General features: G+C 40.9%; 1 protein-coding gene across 4 annotated transcripts; it reads right to left on the reverse strand.

The window, feature by feature from the left end:
* Nucleotides 1-2,522: 2,522 nt before the first annotated feature.
* Nucleotides 2,523-25,979, reverse strand: TLR7 (toll like receptor 7). 4 transcript variants are annotated; one of them, XM_023199024.1, is made up of 5 exons: nt 25,816-25,979; nt 25,358-25,458; nt 12,695-12,740; nt 8,277-8,343; nt 2,523-7,392 (listed from the first exon to the last, which is right to left on the reverse strand). In XM_023199024.1, exons 4-5 carry the CDS (start codon nt 8,310-8,312, stop codon nt 4,246-4,248), a joined length of 3,183 nt encoding a protein of 1,060 aa, XP_023054792.1. In that variant the 5' UTR covers nt 8,313-8,343; nt 12,695-12,740; nt 25,358-25,458; nt 25,816-25,979; the 3' UTR covers nt 2,523-4,245. The 4 variants fall into 4 exon arrangements, with proteins under 4 accessions (XP_023054792.1, XP_023054793.1, XP_023054795.1 ...); XM_023199025.1 differs by lacking the exon at nt 12,695-12,740; XM_023199027.1 differs by lacking the exon at nt 8,277-8,343.
* Between the last annotated feature and the right edge of the window lie 1,568 nt (nt 25,980-27,547).

The raw sequence follows: 27,547 nt of genomic DNA on the forward strand, positions 1-27,547 counted from the left end.
GCCCAAGCAATCTTCTCAGCAGTGTGGTCCACCTGGACAATGGGCCTCAGATATGGGTTCATGGAGATGTTACTACAAACTTCTTTTGCTCAAGTCAACTCATGCAATTCACTGTTATGAAATCCCCTGGAATGTATGCCTCACGGTGTTGTCTTGGCCAGTGAGAAGTAAAGCAGCCATGTGTCATACAAGAGCAATATGGCTTCCTAGTTAGCCGTCTCTGTCTAGTCTTAGCCTCAGTAGTTGCCACTGGCCAGAAGAATATTGAGAGCCATTTTCTGTCTGTGGGAGCCGCTGTCTGGCTCATCTTTGCTCTAGGGATGTCTGAAAACTGTCATGAGGCCCCCAGGACTTCCCATTTCCTTCTGGATTTTACCAGACTATTTTTAGTGAGTGTTCAGTGTGAGACACTGTAACGAGAACCTTCTCAGTCATTTTAAGTCTGAGCTTTTCCAAAACGTTTAATTAATATAAATTCCCAAGAGGGGGCAGTGATAAACATATGAAGACATGCAACCACTGATGTCTTGACAAACATGTTAGAAATGAATTACAACCTGAGATTAGGGGAATCTTTTTTTTTTTATTTTTTTTATTTTTATTATACTAGGGGAATCTTAAAGACTGAGTTAGTGCTTGAAAGTTGAGATAAGTAGAAAGAGTGAATTTGAATGTGGCAGAGAGTCCAGCCTGTGTCACCTAGGGAAGATTCCACGGAGCCAATTTTAGAAGATCATGCTCACTGAAGCAGGTGGGGGCCATGTGTGTGAGAGAGACATAGGTTTCCAACCAAAAGTGCACACAAAACCACACCTTCCAAACAGAAGCATCCACCTGCAACAACGGCTGTCTTCTTTTCATTCTTGTACATAGCTTGACACTTGCCGTGGGTGTCTAGAGCCAAAAAGGAAACTGAGAGGGAGGGGGAGGCAAAAGAAGAAAGGAAGGAAAGAAGAAGGAAAAAAAAAAACCTGAAACAGTGTGAAACTGCCCTATTGTGATTTCATTCTCACTGGCATGGGTGGCCCCTATGTCATCAGGACCCTTTCCACACCATCTTATGAGTCTGGGACTTATTTTCTTTTTAACCCTCCTTCTTCATAGTGTTGGTTGGCAGGTGGGTTGGTCTCTTGTTCGCCTTCAGTATATTGTTAACTTGGTGAAATGGATTAATTTTTGTCTTGGTGTTGTCTGAAGCACATCTCTGTTTGAGTCCCCTCAATCATGTTCTTTGATCGTTTCCCTCCCACATAGCTATTGGACTTGGGAGAGTACAAATCATTCCCAGTGTTTCTTAGGGTCAAGGGCTTCACCTTCCAGTAGATGCCAGGAGCAGCGTGTGCTATAACTAACTGCTTCTAGAGCACAGCCACCCGAAGCTCTGAGGAGGGATGTGCTCCCACTATCTGTGACTAAGCCTTTCCCATGAATAGTGTTCCTGCTTACTGAGTATGTGCAGCAGAGGCAGAGGAACAATTCCAACCTCAACTCCACCCCCATGTTAAAATTGGGCCATAAATAACTAGCAGGATGTACAGCCTGGTCCTCTTGTTCACCCAAGTTAGGATGAGAAGCAGGAAGTAAATAAAAAGCATGTCTTATGGGAGGGGGAAAGGCATTATAAATAAGAAGAGTGTGTGTCCTTGCTATCCCCATCACAGCTTCCTTGGAGATGGGCACAAGTTACCCACACTCTCAGGTTGCTACATCCCCTTGCATACTCTATATTCCTTGGTCACATGTAAGAGATGATCTGGACCTAAAAGAGTGTCCAGACAGATGGAGCTGGAAGTAGACCTGCAAATGGGGCTGAGAGATCCTGACTCAGGGTCGGGGCTACAATCAGACTCATCCTCTCTCTCCTCTACAAACTGCAGACACATGTTTTGCCTTTTTCTCATCCATAACATTTGCCCTGCCAAGTGCCTCTCTTGGCTTGGATTCTAAAAATACCAAGTCTTGCTAGGGTGTAGTATCTATCTGAAGAGAAAGGACACTCCCTGGCCAAGTCAAGGTTGAAAGGGGCTTGAACAGACACTTGATGGTGGAAGCAGAATTCATGGAAAATCTGGGAGTCCCTTCTGGGATGGAGCCAACCAGAGGCCAGTCAGCAGAGAAGCCCCACATTTAGAGCTTTGTGGAGACCGTCTATGAACAGCTCCAGTCCTACAAAACTGCACTGAGGGCCCTCAGAAAGTTAAAAGTATGACATGTCAAGATTACCAAAGAATTCCGATAAAAACCATCTGTTAGTGTGCTGTTATTTTCCTATAACAAACCACTGTGCTTAACCTCATGTCAAAATACTCTGTGGTTTCTGAGTTGCGTTATTTTCATTTTCCCTTCCTCTTGATCCATTTCAGAAGGTGTTTAAGTTGTCTACAAGTGATTTTATGTATTTATGTGTTTTAATAGAAGACAATTTATAATGGCCAAAAGCTGATTTTTTAATGCCATTATCCTTGTTCTCACGGAAGAACAGAAAGTACGAAACACAATAAAGCTTACAGAAGTTGTGAAACAGTTGACTCCAGCAATTCAATTACCTCTCTATTTATTCCAGATATTAATTTGGGAATTTGTGACCCTTACTGATTGAATGTCCTTTGGAAATAATTCATATAGTGTGTACTCACAGGTAAAGTAAAGCCTTTGGCACTGCCACATATGAGGAAAATATAATGTCTTCAATCAAAGGCTTGAACACATGCACGCTGTTTTCCAAATGGCACAAACACCATTGTAGATCACTTCTTCCATGAAATAAAGCAAATTGGTCAGGTTTCAGTCTTTGAACTCATGAATTTATACCCAGTTGAAAGTACATGCATCTTAAGAATGTCTTGGTTCTTTCTGTTGTTTTCTGTTGTTTTTGAATCTGATAGTTGAAGTTCAAAACTGAAGCTTTCTCAACGTGAAGGTCTATAAACTTTGGTTTCTTCTCCCATCCCCCAGCAAAAAATGAAAGGAATCCATATAATTGGCATTCAAATAATTGTCATCTCTGATAAAAGTATAGATAAATACACACTCTCGGAGTCCTCCTTTAGGGCTTACCATCAAAACCGTCTAACACTGCTGTATCAAGTGTGCAGGTATTTACAAATATATGGCATTAGTTAACAAAACAGTTTGAAAGATATTGGATGAGGAAATTTTACTTTGGATATAGTACTTTGCAGTGCAGATAAAAACATTTAAGCAGGTAAATTATCAAAAGTAGAGAACGTCACTTTGTATAAAGGTAGATCATTTAAATATTTTTCCATTTGTAGGTGGACCATATCCATTTATGGTAAGGATGTGTCTTTCTTTCTCACTGTTTCCCTATGGAAGCCAGGAGCAGGTCCAAGGGAAAAGAGCATGAAGCACTGAAGCAGCAACCACCTGTGTGGTGCCCATACTCGATCTGCACAGAATGGGGCCCTGGATGACACAGAAGCAATTGGTTAAGAAGCTGACTGGGTTTTGTTTGTTCGTTTGTTTTTTGAGACAGAGTCTAGCTCTGTCACCCAGGCTGGAGTGCAGTGGCATAATCTCGGCTCACTGCCACCTCTGCCTCTCAGGTTCAAGCAATTCTCCTGCCTCAGCCTCCCAAGTAGCTGGGATTATAGGCACCTGCCACCATGCCCAGCTAATTTTTGTATTTTTAGTAGAGACAGGGTTTCACCGTGTTGGCCAGACTGGTCTTGAACTCCTGATCTCGTGATCCACCCGCCTCCGCCTCCCAAAGTGCGGGGATTACAAGCATGAGCCACCGTGCACGGCCAGTTGACTGGGTTTTTATTTCACTAAACTAACTCTAGTACATTTCGGTCTCATATAGACAGAGCTTGAGCTTTTTTTTAACCCTATTTCTGTATATACCAGTACTTTTTAAGGGTAGAGATGCAGTTCTTCTCAATGTCATGATTGTGTGTATATTTAATCATCACAATTACAGGAGAATCAGAGCCCCGTGTTTTTTACTTGGCACTCCTTTCCCAACAGTATTTTATACAAGAGCTGAGGGGAGAGACTCAAGTGCAAATAGAGACACAGAGAGATAGGAAAGAAGACTCGATGCATTATATAAATTCCATCTTTCCAACTCCTGTGACAGACGTTGGTGACTCCGCTGAAATATGGGCAATCTCATTTCTTGAAGAATTTCAAAACACGCTTTTGGTGTGACATACGTGAAAACAATTTAAACCACCAGGCATCTCCTTAGTAAGCTAGGCAGTCGTGTTTTGCAAAGAAGGGCTAGACCGTTTCCTTGAACACCTGACTATAGGCCACGTGATTGTCCGTGGCCAGGGCGTTCTTTAGACACTGCCAGAAGTATGGGTGAGCCTGTGGGTTTGTTGGCCACTCAAGGACAGAACTCCCACAGAGCCTTTTCCGGAGCTGGAGGAACTTGGACTTCTGAAAGGGCTTCTCAAGAAATATCAAGATAATCACATCAACTTTTTCATCCATGAGCCTCTGATGAGACAAGTAAAATGCTATCTTAAAATTTTCGGTCTTTGCATACTTGTCTGTCATCACAAACACTGTCTTTTTGCTAAGCTGTATGCTCTGGGAAAGGTTTTCCAGAACTGGCTGCCCTGGTAACCAGTCCCTTTCCTCGAGACATAAATTAAAATGTTTCTCTCTTGGGTCTTCCAGTTTGGCCACCAGCTCAGCCAAAACCCACTCTGTCACAGCTGGGTCTTTAGTGTCATACACAATAAAAGCATCGTAGCAACAGTCTGGTGATATTAGACGCTGATACCCCTTTATCTTGGCCTTACAGAAATGGTAAATATACCACACATCCCAGAAATAGAGGTGACTTGCTGTCATCATCACCATGAGAAAGAGAGATACAGATATGGAAAGTGAGAACAGAATCAGGTTAGTCAGATCTAACTCACAGGTATACAGATCCAGGGAGACCACACTCTGGCCTTTGTGTGCTCCTGGCCCCACACAAGTCACGTCTGTGGCCAGGTAAGGAATAGTCACCTCCGTATGGTTAACCCACCAGACAAACCACACAGCATCACAGGTGCACAAAAACCGATTATGATGCAAAAGCAACATCTTCAGATTGTTGAGGACATTTTCTGGGAAGCTGGTCTTTTGGATCATCTGGATTTTATTTGAGCTGAGATCCAGATATCGCAACTGGAAGGCATCTTGTAGAAAATACTTCGTCAGACTCCTGATTTGATTATTCTTAAGAATCAGATTCTTGAGGCTTCTGGAACAGTTGGATAATCTCTCAGGGACAGTCGTCAGTTGGTTGTGGCTGAGGTCCAAAGTTTCCAGGTTCTTTAGACAACGGAGTTTTTCCCAAATGAAAGATTTCAGCCCATTTTTGGCCAAAGAGAGATTCTTTAGATTTGGAGGCATACCATCAAAAACTCCAGCAGGCAAGAAACTTAGGGAATTTTTAGAGATGTCTAATTCCTCTAATTTTAGCAGATTCTTGAATAATTGTAAGTATCTGTTATCACCATCTCTCCATAAAACATCTAAGTGATTTCCTCTGAATTCCAGAGTTCTAAGAGACTCACTCTCCATGGTCCTGCTGGTGGAGGAAGAGATGTCATTGTCGTTCATCATCAGTTTCTGCAGAACCTTTAGGTTCTTGGTAAAGTTTAGCATATGAGTAATTCCTTCTGATTGAAAATAATGGCTATTACTGCTTATATCCAGAACTTCCAATTTGCGAAGCTCTTCAAATGCTGTTGAATGGAGTAAATCAAGCCGGTTGTTGGAGAAGTCCAAATATCTCAGCTCTGCTAAAGGTTGGAATTCACTGCCATTAAGAGTTTGGCTAATGAGATTTCCTGACAAATTCAGGCATTTGAGGAAAGAAAGATGCTGAAAATCAGAGGACTTGATAAAAAATATACTATTTTTACTTAGATCCAAGGTCTGCCCATACTTGTAGCAGCTTTCGTTAACAGACATGAAAGAAGCCTCTTTGTTTTTGAACCTGCAACTCCTTGCATACTTATCATATCTGAAATAATATAATTGTTCCAGGACCTGGGGTTCATAACTTTCTACAGAAGTTCTGGCATTTGAGCAGAAGCCAACTTCACTTGAATCTCCTGAAGGTGATATTTTATTCATGGAAAGATCTATGACTTTCAGTCTTTTAAATTGTTTAAACATGCTGAGGTTAGCAATTTTTATAAAGTTAGTACCAAGATCAAGAACTTCAAGATTTTGAAGATTATGTAATGGAGAGAGGTTAAAGCTTTTCAGTTCTTTGAAGACATATCCTCTGATCCGCAGAATTTTCAGGCTTTTCAGTGAGGAAAATGCTTGTGATAGATTCATAGATGCACGATAGACCTGAAGTTCAAAATTGAAAGACAGATCCAATTGGATGAGGTTGGGGAGAAAATGCAGAAATTTGGCATCCCCAATTTCTTTGGCCAAGAAGTTTTGGGACAGATCTAGTTCCTGGAGATTGTTGATGTTCTTAAACCATCTTGGGGGCACATGCTGAAGAGAGTTACTGTGTAGACGTAAAACTTTTAATTCTGTCAGCGCATCAAAAGCATTTACAGGGATCTGTAGGGGAGAATTATTTTTACATGGCGTACAAGGAAATGGGGCATTATAACAACGAGGGCAATTTCCACTTAGGTCAAGAATTTGTAATTGGTTGAGGTTATTAAAATCATCTTCTTGGATTTCTGCAATCATGTTGTTGTAGAGATATAGTTCTGTTAAAGTAGATGGCAAAACAGTAGGGACGGTTGTGACATTGTTATCTTTCAGGGAGAGCACTTTTAACTTTGTCAAGTTTAGGAAGGCATCTTTTTCTATTGAATATGAAACATAACAAGGATTTCGATAATAACAGTTTTGGCCCAGGTAGACTATTTCTATGTTGGCCAGTTCTGTTAGATTCTCTTTTCTGATGGAAAAGATGTTGTTGGCCTCAAGGCTGAGAAGCTGTAAGCTGGGTGGAAGGCCCTGCGGTATCTCTAGAAGCTGGTTTCCATCCAGGTAAAGGGATTTTAAATAAGTGAGTCCACTAAAGCTTCTGGGTTTAATCTGCAGCCTCCTGGGGCACATGTTGCTTTTTGACCCCAATCGAATAGGTACACAGTTGCATCTGAAATCGATCTCTACCAGATGGTCCAGTCTGTGAAAGGACGCTGGGGAGATGTCTGGTATGTGGTTAATGGTGAGGGTGAGGTTCGTAGTGTTGGTGGGAATACCTCCAGGAATTTCTGTCAAATGCTTGTCTGTGCAGTCCACGATCACATGGTTCTTTGGAACATCCAGAGTGACATCACAGGGCAGAGTTTTAGGAAACCATCTAGCCCCAAGGAATTTGGAAATTAGGGTTATGTTAAAAAGGATAAGAATTTGTCTCTTCAGTGTCCACACTGGAAACATCTGAAGGTATAAGAAAGAACAAATCATTGCTCTAAAACATACCAAGAATCAGAATTAAAATTTCCCATTTGCTGCCTCTCTTTTGCAACATTTTAAGAACAAATAATTCAGGCCTTGTTTTCAACTGTCTAAACAGCAGCCCCAACCCCATGACTGTATTTTTCAATTACTGAGATTTGCAATTATTTAGTTACATATTTAGCTTTTAGCATCTTAGCTTTTTAGCAAAATAGCTTTCAAGATGGTAGAAGCAGCATTTTCCTATTCGTTGTTACATGGAACAGTAAAATGACAGAGCCATCGATTCACCGCCAAAGTCTGAAATTTGGAGGGTGAAGAAATGTTAGAATATGGATACACCCAGGAAAAATAACACATGAAGACCTCAGTGCAATTTATGATGACCCGCTAAACCTGCCCGGGTACACATTACTTGAGTCTTTCAAAATATTTGAGTCTCAGAATATTCTAAGATTCCCATTTTACAAATGAAGATATCACACAGCAATATTAACTGATTGGCCCAAGGTTACCCAACTAGTAAGTGGTATTTGATTATGAAACATAGATTCCTGCCATTCTGGCACTGACATTCTATAATCTGGCTCTCATCTTGGATTGTTTTCGGAAATAATCTTGCAAATTATCCCCTCCAAGGGGATTTTAGGATGAGCATTTTCCCTACACATTGAGTTTACATTACATAAATTTGGAGAGGAGACAGTAATAGAGTCAGGGCACTGATGGGTGATGCATAATCAGAGGAACCATATAATTGATCCATTAGTATACTTACAAGAGTGAAGTGGGGCTGTTAATAATTACATCAAGACTATAGGCATAAACCAAGTCTGTCAGGCAAACTGCGACATATGGGAACCTACCCATAAAGGTGATTCTTGTGCATCCAGGTTTAGCATGACGGACACTGGGACCCTAGGGAGAAAGGCCCTAAAAGGGAATATGGGAAGTGCAGAAGAACTTGAATAATCACCTTATTACCTTCAACTGACTCTGCCTTACAGAATACTTTAACCGTGGACTTGCTCTCAAGTTTCAGGATTTCTAGCAACGTCTACTCCAGAACACTGGTTTTAGTTTAGTACTTACACACGGAGTGGTCCAGCCTGTGTCTCTACCATAGGGATCTAGCTCAGTTAATGCTTTTATCTTCCCAAGTGAATGAATCAACCAATCATGTTGATATCTAAGAAACCAAATGCCTACTTCCACCAGATGTGGTGGCTCATGCCTCTAATACCAACGCTTTGGGAGGACAAGGCAGGTGGATCGCTTGAAGCCAGAGTTCAAGACTAGCCTGGGCAACAAAGCATGAGATCCTCTCTCTACAGAAAAAAAAAAAAAAAAAAAAAATTAGCTGGGCATGGTGACACACACCTGTAGTTCAGCTACTCGGGAGGCTGAGTTGGGAGGACCTCTTAAGCCCAAGAGTTTGAGGTTGCAGTGAGCCATGATCACACCACTGTACCCCAGCCAGGGTGACAGAGCAAGACCCTGTCTCAAAAGAAAAACAAAAAAAAGCCTACTTCCCTTAATTCCTCTAATTGGAGGTAAATAAGCAATTTTTTTTCCTCCAATGCAAGATGGCTCAGAAGGGCTTTTTCGTGTCTAAAGTTTGTTGGAGTTAGATGTACAAAATTGTCTCTTCTTCTCACCACCCTATCTTTTCCTCCCCATCATTAAAACCATTGAGAGTCCAGTTGACCTCCTTCATTGTTCTTAACATCCTCCTTGCTTTGTGGTTTTAGCTGACATAATATCAACTGAGATCCCTCTACCCTTGGTCTACTCCAAAGCCTCCTCTCTCACTTTCCCAGTCCACCCTATCTATCAAGCTTCCCAAACCTTAATCAATCAGTTTCTCGCTCTGAACTCCTTGAAATTGTTTCCCAGGCTCAAGCGATCCTCCCACCTCAGCCTCCCAAAGTGCTGAAATTACAGTCATGAGCCACTGCACCCAAACTTCTTATCTTATTTTATTTTTTACTGTATGAGCTGAAGCTTTTTATCATGGCATCCAAAGTCTTCCATAATTTGTCCCCTGTCTACTTGTCTGGCTTACCTGATTGAACTCCTCTACTAGCCTCACTAGTCGATACTCCCAAGTTCCCTGACTTGCAAGTCCCTCTGTTTGAAGTCCTCTTCCCTACCATTTTCACCCACCAGAATTCTAATTATCCTTTAAGGCTATGTTTCTCAAAAGGAGCACTCAGATACCTCAGAATATATGGCAATATGCCAGTGGGTACAGGAAGCCCTTAAATAAATATGGTACATCTTTCTAGAGCACCAGTCTTTCTCAGAGATTTAGGAAAAATGTTCACTACTCAGGGAGGAGGAGTTGAGTCAAGATAGGGGGATGGCTATGGTCCCTCATAATAGGATTTTATAGTCCCTGATAATAATATTTGTATGGTTATAGGATCCCAGGTCCTGGACCCAACCCCTGCTATGCTTTTGTCCAAAGACATAATGGGTTCATAGATCCCACTATTAGGAGGCAATTGGTAATGCTGCCCAGAGTGATACTGTAAAGCAGAGAGGGCAGTTGTACTTCAGAGGGGGCCAACACGGATAAGTGACAATCATGAACCAGGTCCCTCTTCCCATCCCATTCTCATGTACCTAAATGAGACCCTGGGAAGAAGTGGGAGGATCGCTGAGTTGAGTTGAAAACATGAAGCGATTGAGACAACAGTCCTCATACTGCATTTCCCAGGATGTGCCTAGTTTAAGTGTTTTCGTGATCAGGGAAAATGGAGGCTGCAAAATGAAGGAAGTTGAGTTGTAGAAAAATAAAGTCACCTTCACCAGTGGTGTGATGATAAATGTTTAAAAATCAGCTTTCCCTGATTTGTTGTCTTGATTTGTAGCATTTGTCAATTTCTATAGTGGTAAATATTCCCTCCATGGCCAATTTCAAGTAGGGTCCAGCACACCACTGGCCTTAACACATCTGAGATAATGGCTGTGAAATTTTTAGTCTCTACACACTGACATATTATAGATTAGAATGCAAATTAATCAGAAAACCTCCCCTCCCCCACCACCACCACTTATTTCTAAACTTTTTTCTCACACCTGTCCACTTTTCTCTTTGACTATTACCACCTCCCAACTCCAATTAGTCATTAGGTCTCATCTGGACCACTATGCTAGACTCCAAACTGTTCTCCCTGCTCCCCCTTCTCCTCTACAATTCATTCATCAAACAGCATCAGAGCGTTCTTTATAAACCTGAATCAGATCAACTACAATGTCTTCCTATTACACTTTAAATGAAATCCAAAGTCTTTACCACTGCTTATATCAAGGGTGTTCTGACTTCAGCCTACCTCTCTGACCTTGAGTCATCCTTCCCCTCCTTTACCACATATCAGCCATCTGGTCTGTTTTCTGTTCTGCATTCAAGCCAGCCTTGTAACCACCACAGTCTTGGCACTTGCTGTTTCCTCTTCCTGAAATCATCTTTCTCCTCCTTTTCCCACAGCCCGGTCATTACCACCCCTTAGTTGCCTATTCAAGTGACACATCCTCAGAGAGGCTTTCCCTGACCAACTTATCTAAATATCTTCCCATGTAAGAATAGTGATAATAATAGTAATAGTAGTTAACTTAGGTAGCACTTACCATTATGCCAGGCATCATTTTAAGTGTTTTCCATATATTAATTCATTTAATCCTCACAGTAATGGATACTACAGATCTTCAATCCCTTATCCAAGAACTTTGGTGCTACATGTGTTTTGGAACTCAGAATTTTTCAAATTTTAGAAGGTGATATGCTACATGTACCCTAGATTATGTAATACCTATTGAGTCCTGGGGCAGGATTCCATAATGAAACACACAAAATTTCCATAGTGACACATAAGATTGTCCACTCTAAGTGGAATTATTTTTTTAAAAAACTCAGTTATTTATTCTTTATTAAAAAGAATAAAGAAAAAATTCAGTTCAGGTCAAGATCTACCCTCAAATGCATTCAGATCATATTATGTTTGCAATCAACTGAGTTAGGACAAAGCTTTTGGTTTAGAGTTTTGGAATTATAGACTATTATTATTAGTAGTATTATTATTAGAGACTGAGTTTCACTCTTATTGCCCAGGCTGGAGTGCAATGGCATGATCATGGTTCATTGCAACCTCCACCTCCCAGGTTCAAGCGATTCTCCTGTCTCAGCCTCCCAAGTAGCTGGGATTGCAGGTACGTGCCACCACGCCTGGCTAATTTTTGTATTTTTAGTAGAGACGGGGTTTCACCATGTTGGTTAGGCTGGTCTGGAACACCTGACCTCAAGTGAACCACCCACCTCGGCCTCCCAAAGTGCTGGGATTACAGGCATGAGCCACCGCACCTAGCCTAGACCTCTATTATTATCTCCATTTTACAGATGCATCAACTGAGGCACAGAGAGGTATATGCACTCTGTAATTGACTACCCTGTTTGATTTCGGTCATAGCCCTTACCACAGTCAGAAATTATCTTGATGATTTATGTTGCTTATTCGTATGATGTATATTCTGTACAAGAATGAAAGCTGCAAGAGGGTAGAGCCTTTTGTGGTCTCATGTAAAACAATGCCTGGCACTTAATTAGGACCTCGTTATGTTTACATGAATGAAATACATGAATACATGAATGAAAGAATGAATGCCTGCATAATTCATGATACATGAATGAAAGAATGAATGCCTGCATAAATGAACCGTGAAGTAAAGAAAAATGAAAAAAAATTCTCCTTGGAGTAGGTTCCTTCAGTCTATACCCCCAGACCAAGCACAGGTCAGATTTCTGTCTCTTCTATCTGCCCAGGGATTCCTTGGGGGAAAAGGTTTAAGAAGCTCTGTTTTTATAATGTCTCATTCAAAAACACTTTCTTCAAAAAACCTTCTGGGATCAAACCAGACAGAAGTAATCACTCCCACCTCTCACCCCTACTGCACTTATTACATGTGAGGTTGTGAAAAGCACTCTGGATGGAGGGTTGGAAGAACTGGGTTCTAGTCCTCTCTTGGTAGTTCATTACCCATATGCCCCTCTGAGGCAGGTTCTGTGCCCAGTAGAAGATTCCCTGCAAAAGAATGATGAACACAGAAACAACAATATGGGACACACTAAAGACCCAGCCAGTGGATCTGAACCTGACAATGCCCCAACAATTCCTTAGCTAGTAATTGTTCCAACTATCTTGTGAAAAAAAGTTTATAATACATGTTAGAATTCTGCTGACTCATATTCATTCTTTCATTTGACAGATACGTATTGGATACCTACTAGGAACAGGAGATGCAAAGTCTCTGCCCTTAAGGAGCTCAAAATCCTGTGGAAGGGAGAAAAAAAAAATACATGTCTAAAATACAATGTAGAAAGACCATTAGTTCCTTCCAGACAAGACGCTGCCACTTGTATATGTGTAGCTGAACTGTATGTTGTTCTTATTCCAGGTGATAGTTATTGATATTTTTTGGTCCTTAATTTTGGTTTTGGTCCTGAATTTTGATACTCTCAGTCCTTTTTTCTCTCCATAGAGTCCAAAGATTACTACACATATCTCAACATGTTTTCTGCCTTTCTCTCATCTCATAATGACAGAACCTCCATTTGTAGTTGGGCATATATCACTCTGAAAAATAATTATATCTCCCAGACACACTTGCAGCTAAGTGTGGCTATATGACTAAGTGACACCCAATTAAATTTGGGTGGAAGTGAGATGTACAATTTCTGGGACATGTCCTTAAATGGTGGGGCTGTTCCCCTTTCTCCTGTCTACTTCGACCTGGCTTCTTGTAATATGGATGTTGTAGCCAGCCATCTTGGGCAATGCACATGAGAAAATGAGCTAGGGATGGTACAGCAACCAGGTAGATGACCCAGAGCATCCAGATCCTTCCTTATATGACCTCAGAGAGCAGAGCAGAAATAATGGCTTGGAACTGCTGACTGCCAAGAGTTTATGAGAAATAAAAATATTGTTATGCTAAGCCAATGTCAATTGGATTTTCTATTGCACAAATGCAAACCTAATTTTAACCAGTATAGAATTTGGAAATAAGTTACTGTCCATGAGTGAACCTAAAATATGGGATGCGGATGTCATCAGGCTATTGGCAAGACTCAGATATCAGAGGCTGGAAAGCTGGGTGGCCCATGTTATACCATCACAAGATATCTGATAAAACTGTCACCTGTGCTATCTTGGAGGGCAGAACACATGCCAACTGTGACTTTACTCTTAGGGGAAATGATTTGGCAATATTCATAATGATGATGTGTGTTGGTGGCTTCTTACTGTTTTTAGCAGTCTTACAAAAGAAATGAAATAGGACTGAAGTTAGCCAGTCCGCAAGCACGGCTAGAAGGAAATACAGTTTTGCCCTGGCTGCAACTCTACACTTTAGGTTGAGTAAGATATCCTGAATTTTAAGGCTTTGCAGGGTGGAAAAAGCCAACTTCTACTGTAGTTTACCCCAAAATAAAGCAGATTTAATGCATACAGACAAAGTAGCAACTTAGATGAATTAAGTGTGTGCCCATGGGCATTTTCTAAGCACTTCCTATTAAGCATTTTCTAGTAGACAGTGAAAGCCAGTCCAGGGCAAAAAATCTGATTGAAGAGTGTGGCCTTCCCCTTGACTCATGCAGCCTCAGGGTAGTTGATTCAATTGAGAGAGGGGAGCACTGACAAAGCATAGAGTCTTTAGACTTCAGACTGTCTAGAACTGCTCTAATGTCATAGTCACATGTGGATCCTTAAATTTAAATTAATTAAAATTCAATCTCTTAGTCACCCTAACTATATTTCAAGGGCTCAAAAAGCCACATTAGGCTAGCGGCTGCTGTATTCAAGGGTACAGATAGAGAACATTTTCATCATTGCAGGAAGTTTTATTAGATAGCATTGGTCCAGACCAAGAAGTCAGCAAACTTATTCTGTAAAGGGCCAGATGGTAAATATTTTAGGCAAAATTGAGGATATTATGGAGGTACTTAAATAACCATTTAGAATGTAACTAATTAGAATAGTAAAACCTGTTCTTAGCTCACAGGTCATTAAACAACAACAACAACAACAACAACAGGTAGTGGGACAGATTTAGCCCATGGGTCATACTTGACAGACCTCTGGTCTAGACCAAACTTTAGGCTGTGATAAACTTGTGCATGGAATTAATTCTAAGCAAATTCATTCCAAGTCTATATTATTTAATGCTTATCCCAATTCTAAGAGATATGCTCATTTACAATGAGGAAAGTGAAATGAATGCTGAGGTGAGACCTAGGTGATTGAGACAAAGCTGGCACTCTTAGCCACTCTGCTATTCTACTTCTCGAGATGTCAACTCAGTCATTGTCCCTATAGATGGAGAACACTTTGAGGTCCAGAAGCCTTGTTTGTCTTTACATGTACTCCATCATTAGGATGCTCGCCACATAGTGAGTGCAAGCTAAATATTTGCTGAGTAAACCAAGGCTTTGAACTTTCTTAAAACCCCATAGAAGACTCACATTATACTAGTATAAATAGTAAGGCTTTTTCCCTGAAGATCAGATTTTCACTAGGTGACAAGGAGAGACCAGGAGGGTTTGGGGCCTCTCAAGGAAGGATTGAAGTGGGGAGCATCCCACAGAAGAAACGAGGATGGTATCATTGGAAGGGCACGGAAAGTGGAGCTGCAGATGGACTCTTTCTTAATCTTTTTCCTCAGACGCTCTGTCCCTTTGAACCTGAAACCCCAGCGAAAGCACAGAGCTCATTTGTCTCTTGTGGGAAGAGACACAGTCAGGATGGGGCTGCCCTTGTCCTATGCTCAATAGTTGAGCCCAAGCCCCCTGACCCTTGGAATGCTTTATGCCAAACAAAACATCTCTTGGCTGTCCACACCGGCTGCACGGGAAGCCTGGAACTCAGAGATACCAGCAAGTGTGCATTCCAAGATTCACGCCAGAAGGAAGATTAACTGCAATGGGAAAGTTGGGCTCTGATCAAGCAGGTGAGGGGAAAAAATGAACTCACTATTTATTAGAGTAGTAAAACCCATTCTTAGCTCACAGGTTGAAAAAAAAACAGGTGATGGCACAGATTTAGCCCACAGGTCATAGTTGGCAAACCTCTGGTCTAGACCAACCCTTAGGCTGTGTTAAACTTGTGAATGGAGTTAATTCTAAACAAATGAACAAAGCGTTTCTAGATTTGTTATTTAGAGAGAAAGTATACCTAAAAGATCATCTAGAGAAGATGACTTAAAAGTGTGAAATATTCCTTTATTCCAATGGAAATTTCCTTCAGTGTAGAAATTTCTCCTTTCAAGCCATTGGAAAGGACCTGCTTCAGACTTAAGCTGGAACCTTAGCTTCAACTATCGTTATTTTGAGATTTAAGGGTTCAGCAACAAGCCAAGTCTGTTTTTCCATCTGATACAAGTAATCTATCTTATTTTGTTTTGCTTCGGGGTTTTTTTTTTCTTTGTAATGATTGCCTAAAGACATGCATCTTTTAGTAATTAGATTTGTAAAATAGTATAGTGTACCATGATATAGGCCTGTCTTTGGTAATGAATCATAGCTAATTACACATGCAAATACACTGGGTAAATTTGGATGCTCAAATAGCAAACTAATTATTGTAAAAATGGGAATGGGTGATTTTATACACACAGGTGTTTCTATTTTCTCAATATATCATCTCTTTAGTTAAAATGGAAAATATAGAATTTATATTGAACAGCCATCAGACCATGATTTATGTGTTTTTTTAAATAATGGCTGCCTTTTATTACTTATGGTGTGCCAGGTTCTAAGGCAGACTTGTTTATATTACATCACTGATCCCCCATACTGAAGTTGAAAGGCCATACAAATATTCTCATTTTATTGATGTGGAAGCAGAGATCAGACAGGCAATTTCAAACCAAGATTCAGACTCATTGTTGACAAATTCTGTTCAAGTTGCCTCACACAGTTAACAGCAAATGCACTTGGTATAATGTGTGTCTGCATTTTGATTAATTTCCTTTTCAGTTCAAGGATTCTTGGTACTCTAATGCTTCTATTTTGTGCCACTTAGGGGTTTTGGGAGATACAGAAATTGGTTTGTTTTTATAAGAAAAATTTGCAAGTATTAAAAAATGGTGGCTGGGCACACTGGCTCACACGTGAAATCCCAGCACTTTGGGAGGCCAAGGCAGGAGGATCACCTGAGGTCAGGAGTTTGAGACCAGCATGGCCAACATTGTGAAACCCCATTTCTACTAAAAATACAAAATTAGCCAGGCGTGGTGGTGTGCACCTGTAATCCCAGCTACCCAGGAGGCTGACACAGGAGAATTGCTTGAACTTGGGAGGCAGAGGTTGCAGTGAGCTGAGATCACACCACTGCACTCCAGCCTGGGTGACAGAGCAAGACTCTGTCCGCTCCCCCCCCAAAAAAAGGCGTATTTATGTTTTGAGTGGGACCAACTTGAGGGAGAAAAAAGAAAGATATTTTTAAGATTTTTCTTAATGAATTGCATCCAATGTCCATTGTATTAGTCTGTTCTCATGCTACTAATACAGACATATCCGAGTTTGGGTAATTTATAAAGAAAAAGAGATTTAATGGACTCACAGTTCCACATGACTGAGGAGGCCTCACAATCATGGTGGAAGGTAAAGGAGGAGCAAAGGTACGTCTTACATGGCGTCAGGCAAGAGAGCATGGGCAGGGGAACTGCCCTTTATTAAACCATCAGATCTCATGAGACTTATCCACTATCATGAGAACAGCATGGGAAAAACCTGCCCCCATGATTCAATTACCTCCCACCAGGTCCCTCCCATGACATGTGGGGATTATGGGAGCTACAATTCAAGGTGAGATTTGGGTGGGGACACAGCCAAACCATATCATCCAGCAATGTTACGTTAGGGCAGTCTGTGAATTTAGAAATTTAAAGGCACATTGAGCTTTACCTCCATAATGAATTATATGCTCACACAGTCATTCAACAAACATTATTGAGAATCTACTCTGTGCAAGGTACTGTGCTAGATAAAGTAGGGAAATCATGATGAGTCAAACACCATTGCTGCTCAATTAGGAACCAAATACATCTGCTGCTCTATCATCAGAAGTTGTGTGTATCTCTTGAGCACAGAACTCTCTCTCTGCTGTCAGGGAAATCTATGGTGAGAAAAAACAATATATTGTGGGGCAAGGGCTAAATCAGGCCTAAAGGTAACACTGCTTTCCCACTCTTCAAAAAAAAGTTTGAATAAACAACTCTTCAAGGTGGCAAAACCTATCCACCCGGATGCATTATTTTGATGGCAAGACTGAAGACCATATTCAAGATTGAATTTTACTGATTTTAGATCTGTATTAGATTCCTACCATAATGTTTACAGTTGTAGAGATCTGATTACTAACAGGAAAAAAAAAAAAAAAATTTACCAAGCTGTTTTTAACTTCACGCTTTCCAAATAGCATTTTTATCTTCAAAACTTTGTAGACTTGCAAGAGATGTCTGGTTGCAATCAGAGGAGTGAGAAGGACATGTATATAACTGGGAACTATTAGATGGCAAAAATGAGGAAGTGAAGGTAAGCGGTTTGTGTCTTGCGACAAGTTAGAAGACTGGGATTAGTCCGATTTCTCCTCGTGTTTATTTATTTTCGGGGTTAGCACCATATGAACTGAAAGTCAGATTTGTTTTCAGTCTCTCTGTCTGCTACAGGGCTACCAACTGAATTATCCTGAACCTTGACTTTCTCATCTACAAACACTGGAGTTTAGCTAACTGACCTTAATGGTCCTTTTCTATTGTGCTTATTCTATGACTCTAATGGTTGGTGTAGAGCCCCCTGAAACTTATCTGCCAGGGTCTGTCCTCAGCTGGGAGTCTTCATAACCCCCTGGAACCTCAGGCTGCTACTGTTTCAAAATGGTCCATGCAAAGCTTCAAACCACCATAAACCTTCTAAGAATTCCACAGAGGGAGGAAAAAAACAACTAGTACATGTTTTGTTTTTCTTTAAAGTAAGTATTATATGTCTTATTTATTTATTTATTTATTTATTTTGGACAGAGTCTCACTCTGTTGCCCAGACTGGAGTACACTGGCTGGATCTTGGATCACTGCAATCTCTGCCTACCCGGTTCAAGTGATTCTCCTGCCTCAGCCTTCTGAATATCTGGGATTACAGACACCCGCCACCACTCCCAGCTAATTTTTGCATTTTTAGCACAGACAGGGTTTCACCATGTTGGCCAGGCTGGTCTCGAACTCCTGACTTCAGGTGGTCTGCTTATGTCGGCCTCCCAAAGTGCTGGGATTACAGGCAAGAGCCACTATGCCTGGCCTTATATGTCTTTAGATAAAACTATTGTATTAGTTTGATTCAGCTCTCTGAAATAGTAAGAATGGGAAGAATTACATGACAATCCATTGATTTGAGAGAATGGTTAAAAATGGGAAGTTGGCCGGGTGCGGTGGCTCAAGCCTATAATCCCAGCACTTTGGGAGGCCGAGACGGGCGGATCACGAGGTCAGGAGATCGAGACCATCCTGGCTAACCCGGTGAAACCCCGTCTCTACTAAAAAATACAAAAAAAAAAAAAAAGGGAAGTTACCAATAGTAAAATATCAGATGTCCCTTAAAAAGAATGTGGTAGACCTGTGGGTATTGACATAAAAAGCTATGCACGATCTACTATTAAGTTACAAAAAATAAAGGGGATTTTAAAAGCAGCATTGAAATAACATATAGCATATAATGCCCTTATTATACATATATATGCATATATTTGTATTTGCAGAGAAAAGTAGGAAAGAATACACAAGAAACCTTTAACAGCAATTTCTTCTGGGCAGTGGTATGAAGGGACCTTCCCTGGGGACACAGGGACTTCTATTTTTATATTATACCCTTCTCTACTCTTTGACTTTTTAACATAAAGAATTCTTTTATTAAAACTTTTAAAATCAAATTACAGAGGAAAAAAAATCTTATCATAACAATGTAGAAGGAAATTGTGAAAAAGGAAAAATTCAACAAGTACTTATTGATGTCTGCAACATGCCAGGTACTCTTCTAGGTGTTTGGGACATCAGCGGACAAAATAGAAAAGATTTCTGCTCATCTGTAGCTTATGTTCTCTAAATAATAAGCACAACAATATATAACTGTCAGAAGTGATATTGCATGTCAAGTGATAAGTGTTACTGAAAAAGAAAACAGGGCAGAGTGAAAAGGATCAGGAATGTGGAGTAGGAATGTGATGATAAATAGGGCGGCTTGGATAGGCATCATTAAGAAGTTGATATCTAAACAAAGACCTCAAGGAAAGGAGAAAGTCATCCATATAGACATCCAGGGGAAATGCATTCCAGACAGATGAATTAGCCTAGAGCAAAGGCCCCAAGGTGAAAACATGCTGGAATATTCACAAAAATGGCAACGAGGCCAATATTGCTGAAGCTGGGGGAGTAGGAGAACAATAGGAGATGAAGTCAGAGAGGGAGTGTCCCCAAGCATGTTGGGCTTTCTCTACCATTCCATGGATGGTGGTCTCTGCTCTGGGTGGAATGCAGGTGCATTGCAAATTTTTGAGCTGACAGTCAGTTGGTCTGACTTACATTTGAGAAGGATGCTGCTGGCTGCTGTGTTGAGAATAGACAGTGAGGGGCAAGGGTGAAAGCAGGTGGACTAGTCTGAGAGGCTATTACAGTCATTCAAGCAGAAGTCCCAGGTGGCAGTGCTGGAGGGGGTAAGAACTGGCCGAACACCAGATATGTTTTGAAGGCGTAGCTAAATAAAATATGACTTCAAAGTTCTTGGAAGAATGTAAAGAGAGGGATTAGAGACAGCAAACATTTCTAGGAGGTTTCCTGTCAAGAGGACCAAAGACGTGGCGGGTAGTTCACAGGCAATACAGATTTCACCTTGCGCGTGCTGGCACACACACACACACTCTCTCTCTCTCTGTTTCTCCCTCTCTCTCTTTCTCTCCCCCACTTGCTCTGGAGTCCTGAGTCATCACCCTTGTAAAACGCCTGGCTATACAACAACCACCATATCAGGGAGACCACATGGAGACAGAGACACCTGAGGAGCTGCAGCTGCTCCGGCAACCTAGCTGTTGCGTCTCCCAGCCCAGGCATCGGATCTGGAGAGTGAGTCTTCAGGTGACTCCAGTCACAGTCACCGCCTGACTGCCACCTCAAGAGAGACCCTGTGGGAGAGCTGCCTAGTGAGTCCAGTCAACTCCTGGACCCATGACAGAAAGCAGTATATGATTGTTGTTGTTTGAAACCATTGCATTTTGAGGTGATCTCTTATGCAGTGATAGGTAACTGGAGCAGGAGTCAGGCAGGACATATGGGAGCAGATGGTCTAGGTAGGTACATAAGGGGGAGAAAGAGTAGAAAATGGAGAGTCCCCCAAGAGGGTTGGAGAGTTTTCTGGATGGAGAAGTAGAGTATGATTGCAAAAAGGAATTCCCCCACCTACCACACCCCAGCAAAAGAAACCCTCACCTTTCTCTATTGAATCGGCATACATGCCCCTGCCAGTCTATTATATATTCTTTGCATAGCTGTTATCTGGCTACGATGGATTATTTTCAGCAGAATTCTTGGCAAAAGGAAATTTATCTTCAGATGAGACTATTTGAGGCCTGGGGAACAGTTGCATTTTTGTAGTGAGTTAAGAAGGATTTGCTGCTCTCCTGACTCCACTCTTTTACCCAACTAACCAACCAGTCAGAAAGGCCCCTGGGCACCCCCTGGGCTACAACATGCCAGCCCTGAGAGGACCACAGCCCCATACACTCAGCTGTTCCTCCAAGCAACTTTCAAGATTACAGGGCAGGAAAAAGCCAAGTTGCCTGAGTTTAAAAGGAAATGTTGGGATCTGCATTTCTAAGAGAAAGAGTTGCTTGAGCCAAAATGTATGAGCGAGGGGCTTTCTGTGATGGCTGGGAGCCTGCAGCGGGGGTCTGGGAGAAACCAGAGGGGATGGCTGCCTGGCTGAAGAAAACTGAGAAAGGGCATGGAAGAAGTAAGCAGTGGGGGGCGATTGCTGGAAACCCTTGCCCTCAAATTCATTGACTTTTTGCCATGTTTATATCACACTGAACTGTTTGGTAACTAGAGATGTGTTGTGTATGTCTCCCTAGAGAATAACCAAGCACTGTGAATAAGAGAAGTTGCTGAAATGCTATTCATTTTATAGACAGAGCCTCTGCTAGGAATTTCCCAAATAGATTTATTAACAAATATCCCCTATTTGTGAATTTTGAAATATTTTTATTTTTAGTTTAATCTCTGTAAAGTACAAATGCCATGAATATCAGTTCCATTATGTCACCAAAACGTTTAAGTACAAAGATGTAAACCACTTGCTTTTTTTTAAAAAAGGAGAGAATTATCATTTGCTTCCTATCATTTTAGCCCAACAGACTTAGTTTTCAAACTAAAAGAATAAAAGGATATAAAGTTGTCTTACGTAAATTAGGAACGCAACAGCTATTATGCATCACAACAGTCACCAAAGACCATAGGACCCTCCAACTTATTTCATCTTATACCTTATCCTCTTGTTTTCTGTAAGCCACAGACTGACATACTTTTTCTGTAAAGGGCCAGTTAGCAAATGGTTTAAGCTTTGCAGGCCATCGGGGTCTCTGTCACACTACTCAACTCCTTGAATAGTTTGCCATCGTAGTGCAAAAGCACTTACCAACAATACATAAACAAATATTCAAACAATAAAGCTATTTGTAAACACTGACACTTGAATTGAATATAACTTTTACATGTCACAAAATAGTAATTTTGCTTTGATATTTTTCAGTCTTTTAAAAACAATTTAAAAAACGAAACAATCTTAGCTCATGAACTGTACAGCAAGTGGGATATAGCCCATGGGCCATAGTTTGCCAACCCCAGCCCTAAACTTTGGTGAGTTTCGGGGATATACATTATTTATTCTTGGAGTACAGAGGTACTGGCTGGTTAATCTGTAATTATGATTTTTAATTTTAGTACAGCACTCCACATTTTTAAATAATCAGATTGTATTAATTTAATAAATGGATTACTTAATAACTGTTTTTTTAGCCATAAAGAAATTTCCTATAGGTTAAGAGCAGAATAATGTTTTTACTTTTCAATTTGCTGAACTACTATTGACATTTTGGGAGATGTTCCCTTCTAATAGTAATTTCCCATACCTGCATCTATTTCATATGGTGAGAAGCATTGTAGTAATATCCAAGGCTTTGTCAATACAAAAATTTTGTTTTAAATCCTTGTTCTGTCATGTAAGAGCTCCCTGACTTTCATAAATCACTTGACCTCATGAACCTCTGATTTGCTAACTGTAAAATGGTTATAAAGTAGGGATGTTGAGTGAAATTAGAATATGCAACACATGCGTTTATGTAAACCATCATCACAGATTATCCAACATTTAGTAAGCATCTAGTATTTGTCTAGCAGGTAAGTAAAAACATCAGGAATACATGGCACTTATCAATTTGTAGCTTGCTTTTTTCATTTAACATTATACCATGAGTGCTTTCTTAGGTCATTCAGTATTATTTTGAAAAACATGATTTGATGATTACATAATATTCCGTTTAATGAGTGTACTACAATTAATTCACCCCTTCCCAACACGGGACATGAGATTTTTTTTTTTTTGCCTGGTTGCACAGGCTATCTTGGTAAATAGTTTTCCATGTACATGATCACTTCTTTTTTTTTTTTTTAAATTATTTTATTGTTTTTTTTTTAAGTTCTGGGGTACATGTGCAGGATGTGCTGGTTTGTTACATAGGTAAACGTGTGTCATGGTGGTTTGCTGCACAGCTCAACCCATCACCTAGGTATTAAGCCCAGCATGCATTAGCTTTTTTCCCTAATGCTCTCTCCTGCCCCACCCTCCCCCAACAGGCCTCAGTGAGTGTTACTCCCCTCCCTGTGTCCATGTATTCTCATTGTTCAGCTCCCACTTACAAGTGAGAACATGCAATGTTTGGTTTTCTGTTTCTGTGTTAGTTTGCTGAGGATAATGGTTTCCAGCTTCATCAATGTCCCTGCAAAGGACAGGATCTCATTCCTTTTTATGGCTGCATAGTATTCCATGGTGTATGTGTACAACATTTTCTTTATCCAGTCTCATGGTCACTTCTTTAAGAAGAGTTCCTAAAAGTGTAATCTCTAGATCAAAGGATCTGACATATGACTCAATACAGTTGAATATTTTTCCTGTGCTTTCTTGCCTTTTGAATTTCTTATATTGAAAATTATTTTCATGTCTTTTCTTAGAAGAGATATACTATTTCCCCTTTGCACTTGAGTAGGAAGCCATCATATCCAACCTCACCTTTATTGTGTGTGTGCTGGGCTTGGTCCAGGAAGAACAGAAGAGTCTTCAGCACAGCTTTCAGAGCCACCCAAGCTCCTTAACCTCTCAAAGCCCCAGTTTCTTTATTTCTACCTCATAGGGCTACTTTGAGGCCAAAATAGAATCATGTGTATCTAGCCCTCAGCATGATACTTGAGTGATCAAGAAATGTGGGCTCTCTGTATTACTATCATTCCCATTATGCCACCCCTCAAGGGGCAAAGACAGATGTGGGCACAGGTTTGCATTAAAATAGACATCTGGGTTTCTAGGAAATGAAACCATAAGCAGTTGTTTCCTTTGTAACAGTAGCCCCATGGTTAATGCTTCATTAGAACTTTGACACAAAATGAGCCTAGGAGCCAACATTCAGATCTACAATGTGTCTGATTTAAATGACAAAATAATTTCAGAAAAAGGCCATTGACGTCTTTTTCCGAGTAAGTTTTGGCATACCTAATAACTCACACTTGCATCATACCACTTGCAAACGACTTGAAAAATAGTCTATTATTTGAGCCTCACAGTGGCCCTGGAAGGCAACTGGAGAGGGATTCTAGTGCCTATTTTGTATTCAGAGAAATTGAGTTTCAGAGGACTTTGATGACAGGCACAAGACCCCTCAACTAGTGACTGGAAGAGCCAGCGCTGACAGACTCTCCTTAATTCAACTTAATCAGGCTCCACTACACCCCTAAGCTTTAGCCTTTGGGCTTCATGTCCATCTTTGCATTGCCCAGTTTAAGCAGAAATCCTGCTAAGTCATTTTATTGATAATCCACTCCTCTTGGTATGTGATCACCCTCAATATCTGATCAAATTCCTCATCCCCCACCATCCCCAGGTGAGGTCTGATCACCCTGGCCTGTCTTCAGCAAGAATCCTGTCAGGTCGGTTTAGCCAGAATCCCTCTTACCCTTGATGTTTCCTCTTAGTAATTTTCCATCCACTGACCCCCACTCTACTCCTTGGCCAGAAATCTTTACTGGTCTTTGGCTGTATTCAGAATTGAGCCCCTTTCTATACTGAGGTCTCTTTCCGCCGATTGCAATAGTCCTGATAGTATCTTTATCTACTGTCCAAATTTAGTTTTCTTTGACAGCACTCAAGCCCGGGGATTTCCCGTATTTTATTGCTATGAGCCTGCCTACACACTTTCATCCACACAGTCATTCAGACAACACCATATGCTGGAAAAAGCACAAAGTAACTTCAGTAATTCAGTGATTTGTTATGGCTTTAAAGCCAAAAATGTAAGCTGAAGAAATGAGATCCATAGAAGCCATGCCCCCAATTCAAACATCTGCTGCTCCTCCCCACAGCACATATTTAATTCTTGTAGGAAGTTGGACAGAGCAAGCGTTGATTAATCTGAAATTGTGAAATGCCCCCTTCATTAATGCCAATTATGAAATATCAGGAAGCACTTTCCCCCAGCAAATAACCTAAGTACAGATTCTTCAACATTGCTCTTGCCAGCTGGTTTCAGTTGTTTCCACAAAGATTACAGATAACACTTTTTAAGGTTTTCTGAGCTGTTCTTACCATTTTTAGTCTTCTTCCAAAATGGAATGTAGAGGTCTGGTCAAAGAGAGCAGAGCATGAGAGGTGCCAAGATCAGCTTGAAATGGACCCAATAGCATCAACTAAGAGAAAGAGAAGATATCAAGCTTTACATTTCAAAGACAGCAAAATACTGTAGCTTAAAGGCATGCTGGGATCATTGCTTTAAAATGCACTTGAAACATCTATTTACAGTATTTACTTCCTGAAAGTTAGGTAGACTGGAGACATATTCCAGAAAACCATTTCTAACGTTACTGAAAGTCTAACTTTATCTTTGAAGAATTGACATTTTAGACTACCACATTTTTTATTTATATTCTAAAAAAAAATTTTGTGCATATGATTTCAGTTCCCTCTCCTCTCCTCCCCACTTCCTTATAACAGCACATACATCTACCTACTTAAATTATCTATGTGTGTTCCAATGTTTAAAATACCTTTCTTGATGGTATGGAGTGATCCTATATCTCGAGTCTTCTGAGATGAAGTGATGGGTGGCAGGAAGTGTAGAGTCACAAAGACTCCAGGCAGCCAGCCCTGGAGTTTCCAACTACAAAGATCAGGTCGGGGGGCGGGGGGAGGAGAGATTATTTAAGCCACCCCAGATATGGGCTTTGCAAAAGCACCAGGTTCCTCTTATTTCTACCACCACTACTGGGGCGATGTCTTGTCTAAATCCAAACAACCCTATAGACCAAACTTCTTTCGTTTTTATAGCAGGGTTTCTTGCCCTTAGCACTATTTACACTTTTGACCAGATAATTCTCTGTTGCACCGTAGGATGTTTGGTAGCATCCTTGCTCTATACCCACTAGATGCCAATAGCACTGCCCCCTTCCAGTTGTGAGAATCACAGGTGTCTCTAGACATTGCAAATTATCCCCTAGGGGGCAAAAATACCTCAGATTGAGAACCACTGTTCTATAGATATATTGCAGACATATCTAAATTTACCTTATTCTGTCTTAGACGCAGCTGGAGAGGATGCTGGTTTTTAAGCACTGGCAAAGCTACCAGTTGGTTCATTCACTTTCCTTTAAAAAAGTTCAGCTGCATTAGCTTCTCACAGTGTGGGCCCCAAGAGAATTGTTCCCTTCTTAACTGATTATTGGACATTTTGTAGGTAGAGCCAAAATACGGTAGTTATGTTTAAAGTTCTTTAACCTACTTAGTCCACATGGAGAGAATTTGGATGATGTAGAGTGTGGCATGGGGACATCTGCGGATAATGATCAGGGTTAACACATAGTGGGCTGAAAAGTCAATGGTGCGATAGAGCAGCTCAAAAAGCAGATACAGCAATAAATGACATTTATTGAGGGTTTGTTATGAGCCAGACACTGTTTTAATGACTTTATATGTATTATCTCATTAAATACTAAAACTATATAAAATAGAGATCTCATTACCCATTTTTCACAAATACTGGAATTTATAACAGAAGAAATATTGGATTTGCCTCAAGTCACACAGCAAGTTATACCCACACAGGCAGTAAAAACCAAATGTCTCCTTATTAAACCACTCTGCTATGCAAATGATATGTAAAAATCGATAGTTTTCTCATACGTAAATAATTACTGATCCAAATTGGTAATAGAAGAAGAGATTCCATTCAAATCAGTGAAATCTGAAATGCTTTGGAAGAAAACTGATGGGAAATGCACAAGAACTAAGGTGGTGGGGGGAGGATGGGGACTATAATGCTTCACCTGGCAGGTGCAAGCTTTCTCTTTGCCCCACCAAACCCACTGTCCCAGCCTTTTATCCTGTTCTGTGTCCCTGGAGGCTGAGCTATATGTGCTTCATCAGTAGCCCCTTGCTCACTGACTTCTGGTTGGGTTTGGCCAATGGGAGGCGGTGGTTGGGAACTGAAGGGCAGGAGGAGGGAGAGCAGAGCCTGCCTCCCTCTGGCTCCCTCCGCCTGGCCCTGTGTTGGCCACAATCCTCTAATGAAGCTCTTGTTCGGTGATGCTCTCCTCCCTGAATTCCAGTAATTGTTCCTTCTCCTTCAGCTTGAGGTCGGAAAGACTCCCCTCTGAAGTGCTGCATCATCCTTTCTTACTTCCTTAAATCCTGTCCAAATATATAAATAGTCACTTTGCTGAACTCATCAATTTCTCACTTTAACACGCCATCTGTTTCCTGGCAGGACCCTGCCCAGACACA

The sequence above is a fragment of the Piliocolobus tephrosceles genome, chromosome Y, assembly GCF_002776525.5.
Source record: "Piliocolobus tephrosceles isolate RC106 chromosome Y, ASM277652v3, whole genome shotgun sequence".
NCBI lineage: Eukaryota > Metazoa > Chordata > Mammalia > Primates > Cercopithecidae > Piliocolobus > Piliocolobus tephrosceles.